General features: G+C 46.2%; 1 protein-coding gene across 1 annotated transcript; it reads left to right on the top strand.

The window, feature by feature from the left end:
• Positions 1-68: 68 nt before the first annotated feature.
• PCNA (proliferating cell nuclear antigen) lies at positions 69-2,059 on the top strand. Its single transcript, XM_010074844.1, has 5 exons — positions 69-169; positions 956-1,023; positions 1,198-1,392; positions 1,695-1,818; positions 1,953-2,059. Exons 1-5 carry the CDS (start codon positions 73-75, stop codon positions 2,033-2,035), a joined length of 567 nt encoding a protein of 188 aa, XP_010073146.1. The 5' UTR covers positions 69-72; the 3' UTR covers positions 2,036-2,059.
• The last annotated feature ends 2,638 nt before the right edge of the window (positions 2,060-4,697 follow it).

The following is a 4,697-nucleotide window of genomic DNA, read 5'->3' as shown; positions in this document are numbered from 1 at the left end:
CTGGGTCTGAGGCTGCTGTTCGTCCTCTTTGTGATCCTGGGAGTGACCCACGGTTTTTTCCCCCTCCCCAGCATGTCCAAAATACTGAAATGCGCTGGGAATGAAGACATCATAACTCTCCGAGCAGAAGATAATGCGGATACGTTGGCTCTAGTGTTTGAAGCACCAAGTGAGAGTTTGGCTTGGGAGCTGATTTGCTGCCGGATTTTGGAGCCCGATGGTATTTTAAGTGTCCCATATCAGCAGTCTTGTACTCCACAGCTGGGAAAGGGAAAAAAAAAAATAGTCCTCATGACCAAGCAGATGCGAGGGGGGAGGAAATTACAATAAATACTTTAGGAATAGGAAGGGTCACCGGGTAACTAAACTCTTGAAACAGTCTGGAGGTGTGACCTTAGTCAACTTGTACGATACTTTCTTTGTAAGAGACTTTAGGCCACATAGAGAAGCTCTTGGCAAGTTGCTGTCCTCTTACAGCCTACAAAGGGCTGTTTCATAGAACGGTTTGGGTTGGAAGGGAGCTTAAAGCCCATCCAGTCCCACCCCCTGCCATGGGCAGGGACACCTCCCACTAGCCCAGGTTGCCCAAAGCCTCATCCAGCCTGGCCTTGAACCCCTCCAGGGATGGGGCATCCACAGCTTCTCTGGGCAACCTGGGCCACTGCCTCACCCCCCGCACAGGAAAACATTTCTTCCTCACATCTCATCTCCATCTCCCCTCTTCCAGTTCAGATCCATTACCCCTTGTCCTGTCAGTACCTGCCCTTGTAAGAAGTCCCTCCCCAGCTTTCCTGCAGGATCCTGTTTGGGACACTAGCAGTTTTCTAGCTCTAATTAAAACAAGGTGGAGCTTATTGTTATAATTGAGGTTTTTTACTAGGGGGGGAGGGCAGAACTTAAATTCAGGATTATAACTTCTCAAAACACTTGGTCAATCTATGCTTTGTTTCTTTAGATCAGGAGAAGGTTTCTGATTATGAGATGAAGCTGATGGATCTCGATGTGGAGCAGCTTGGGATTCCAGTAAGTAGTGGCTCAAACAACTGACTACGCTGCCTCTTAGAAATGGGTGTTTTCCACGTTCGCATCAGACTTTGAGCTGGCAACATAACCTGCTTTGGAAAGAGGAGACAAACTCAGTGTAGTGACTACACCAGGCTTCTTGGTAGAAGTTTAATTGCGACCCTTCCTCTGCAGGAACAAGAATATAGCTGTGTAGTGAAGATGCCTTCTGCTGAATTTGCACGCATCTGTAGGGACCTCAGCCACATCGGCGATGCAGTTGTCATCTCCTGTGCTAAAGATGGTGTGAAGTTTTCAGCTAACGGGGAGCTGGGAAACGGAAACATCAAGCTGTCGCAGACTAGTAACGTGGACAAAGAGGAAGAAGCTGTAAGTTAAGCGTTACAGTTACTGTGATGTTTTCAGTGTTGAGGTTTCTACTAATGAGACTAATTTTCTGACCTACTGGGGGCTAAAGCTGGCTGATTGGCTCGTATATTTCTCTGGTTTATAATTAGAGTCAACAAATTGTTGCTAATTTTAGTTCCTTACCCTGCGGGCCTGCAAGCAGTGCTCAGCAGAAGCGAGTGGGGAGCAGCACTGGCTGCCTTTGCATGAGGTGTCTGAATTATTTGAGACTTGAGGAAACCTGTTGCGTTTATTGAGGTCTAACCTGGCTGCTGGTTTTCTAGGTGACAATAGAGATGAACGAGCCAGTCCAATTGACTTTTGCTCTGAGGTACCTCAACTTTTTTACCAAAGCCACTCCCCTGTCACCCACAGTAACACTCAGCATGTCCGCAGATGTTCCTCTGGGTAAGTACGAGCAGCTTTCCCTGAAAACACTCCTGTAGAATGCTGCCACATTAGATCTGCGTTAGGAACTCTTGAGTGATTGGCTTTTTCTGAAGCACCTTCTGACTACTCTCTTTTTTTTCCTCTTTTCCCAGTTGTGGAGTACAAGATTGCTGATATGGGACACTTAAAATACTACCTGGCTCCAAAGATTGAAGACCAACAAGAAGGCTCTTAATTGGCGCAGGACTGAGGGGGAGATGTCAGCTCTTTGGAGAGGCCAGCTGACTTGGAGAAGGAAATGGCGTATTAGCAATTCCAGTGCGTTGGAGCATCGTACAAGCACTGTTAGGCATGTTGTGTAGATATCTTTGTACATATTTATCAACTTACTATTTTGCTATAATGGTGTAATTGGAAATAGGAAATTTGGGGGGTTTTTTTAGTCTATTCCTGTACTTCCAATAATCTCTTAGATGCTGTCTTAAGGTGACTATCTTACTCCTTTCAGCTTGTGTTAGAGAAGGGGTGCAATATTTAACGTGAGTAAAGATGACGTTTCCTAGAGCTCCACCTGTGGAACGTAGTGGACTGGGGTTGCTCTTCGATTGTGCCACTGAATTATTTGACCTGACTTGATCCATTTATTTTTGAAGCTGGTATTCTAACTGAAACTTGGAAAACAGAAATAAAGATTATAATTTCCTGGGTTTTATCCTGTTTAAATGTGGCTGGATGAATCACTGCTTTGTCAAACTATTCTAATGTACCCTAGGTCCTTTTCCAAAGGTACGACGGGTGAGCTTGTGCTTTTATGTTTTTGCTCTGGAGTTACCAGCCTCTGCTTGGATCGTTGTGTTGAAGTGGAGAGGTGTGGTTATGGTGTGAATAATTAATCACTCCATGGTGCTGCTTCCTTTAAGCAGAAGGAGGTTTGTGAAACAGGTTTTGTTCAACATGCGTTAGCTGTGGCTGATGTCACCCTGGCTCCCGGTGAAGCCTGAGGGTCCATAGCCATGTGCTGCAGTAGCGACTGAACGCTCCTCGCTCTGGCAGCGCTGTGTGAACCCTTGGATTGGGCTCTGCTGTTCCAGGTTCGTTGATGTGAAGCTCCTCCTCAGCAGGTCTGTGTGGGTTGCATTCCTTGGGTGCCTTTGCCCCACACCTGAAGTCCTCTTGACAAGTGTCGCGCACTTGCTGTGCCACCAGCGATTCCTCTCTGGATCGAGGATATCTGTGATCGTATTTATTGGTGCAGATAAAAGGCTTACAGCATGTTTCACTCTGAAGGTCTGATCATAAAAACAGGATTTGAAGACAGTTTCAGGCAGCTACTGAGTTTTCCTGGCTCGCTGTATTGCTCCAGCTGTATCCATAAATCCTTCCCCTCCCTCTGACTCTGCTTTGTCACAAATGCAGAAACACTGGAAAGCGATGCGGTGGGCTGGATCGGTGTGGTGAGTGGTCCTTAGGGGCTCCTCAGTGCTGTGTGTTCGCTGATTTTCTGAGGCCGTGCGCTTCCCCTCGTCAGCAATACCAGAGTGTCCTGAGCGTAAACCCCTGCAGGGTTGGCAGCTGGAAAACCCGAGTGATGTAGCAGGAGAATTTCACGAGGTGGCAGTACTGGTTAGAGGACAAATTCTGCTGTGTCAGAATGATGTGACTCCTGTCCTGAGGGAAACCTGTTCCTGCTCACAGCTGGGGGACAGGATTTGTTAGTGCCCCTGAGTCCTCATTGCTGGTGGCACTTCTCCATCGGCAGGGGTGGTGGAGGCTGTGCTTTCCATCCGCTGGGACACAGACAGATCCCTGCACAGTTTTCAGCTCCCGTGCTGAGCTTTGTCCGGTGTTTCCAGAGCATCCCCGTTCTCTTGAGCTTTGAAAATATCTCAAAAGCGAGATCTTTAGCTGCCCTGAACTTTTTCAGCAACTGCTGAGTTGTTGCCTGTAGCAGAACTGCCCAGAGCAGTAGCAGTGGATAATAAATAACCAGGAGGATTTTTCATTCCAAATGTGCTTCTCCGACTGGATTCTGCTGGGTACCCAGAAGGACAGCAAGAAAATCTGTGCTTCAGTGAAGAATCCAAGATCCCTGATGCTGAAATAAGGATTCTGGTTCTCAGTGGTGTGTGCAAAGCTGGGCTGCTGGTTGAAGCAAGTTCTTTTTGGTGCGACCTCCTGATCTAGTGGCGATTACCAACCTCTTATTGGTGCTATTCCCCTCATAAACACACTGCAAAAATAAACCAGATGGTTTAATTGCTTATTTTGACAGCTCTAATGACCAAATTGAGTAGCCTCATGGCATAAGAAACATCTATTTAGCACATCTATGCACTTGTGTTTCGACTTGTGTGCTGTCTGGATCAATCCTTAAAGAAGCTGAATGCTTTGCTGCTGCCATACCCAAATACTCAAAATTAAAATGTTCCCTTTAAAAAAAAAAACAAACCCAAAGTAAACTGGGGAGGTTGAGTAAATGCTCGGTGTGTGTTTCTCCTGGTTTGAGAGTCAGCCTTGGAGGTTTGTATCTTTACATATTTAGAATTTTTTTTTGCCAAGGAGAAAAATAAAGAGGGAAGGAGAATTCTTGGAAATTTAGGGGAGATGAGGCTTTTCAGGCTTTAAATCTGTATTTTACAAACTTAGAGGAACTGGAACTGTGGCAATTCCTGCAGTTTCCTTGGAGAGGTTGTAGGAAGTCGATCCCCAGCTGTGTTTTATCTGATGTGCTCACACTGCTCCAGGTGCTGAAATAATTTTCCAGCTGTAGTATGGCACACAGCCCTAATGTAGGGCTGTGCTGGGTCTGCCAGTTTAATTACGACCAGATCCTCAATCGCCCTTTAGAAAATCAAGTTTATTTTAAAGGATGTGTAGGAGTGATGTGTATGAACACA

This window comes from Pterocles gutturalis, unplaced genomic scaffold, assembly GCF_000699245.1.
Source record: "Pterocles gutturalis isolate BGI_N339 unplaced genomic scaffold, ASM69924v1 scaffold44637, whole genome shotgun sequence".
Classification (NCBI taxonomy): domain Eukaryota; kingdom Metazoa; phylum Chordata; class Aves; order Pterocliformes; family Pteroclidae; genus Pterocles; species Pterocles gutturalis.
The sequence above is the reverse complement of the archived record's forward strand: the minus strand, read 5'-3'. Positions and strand labels throughout refer to the sequence as shown.

What these genes read in the sequence shown, in the direction of transcription:
- PCNA (XM_010074844.1), top strand. Translation starts at nt 73, where the DNA reads ATGTCCAAAATACTGAAATGCGCTGGGAATGAAGACATCATAACTCTC. An exon ending in TGGACAAAGAGGAAGAAGCT is followed by an intron (nt 1,393 to 1,694) that starts GTAAGTTAAGCG and finishes CTGGTTTTCTAG; the next exon opens with GTGACAATAGAGATGAACGA. An exon ending in GTCCGCAGATGTTCCTCTGG is followed by an intron (nt 1,819 to 1,952) that starts GTAAGTACGAGC and finishes CTCTTTTCCCAG; the next exon opens with TTGTGGAGTACAAGATTGCT.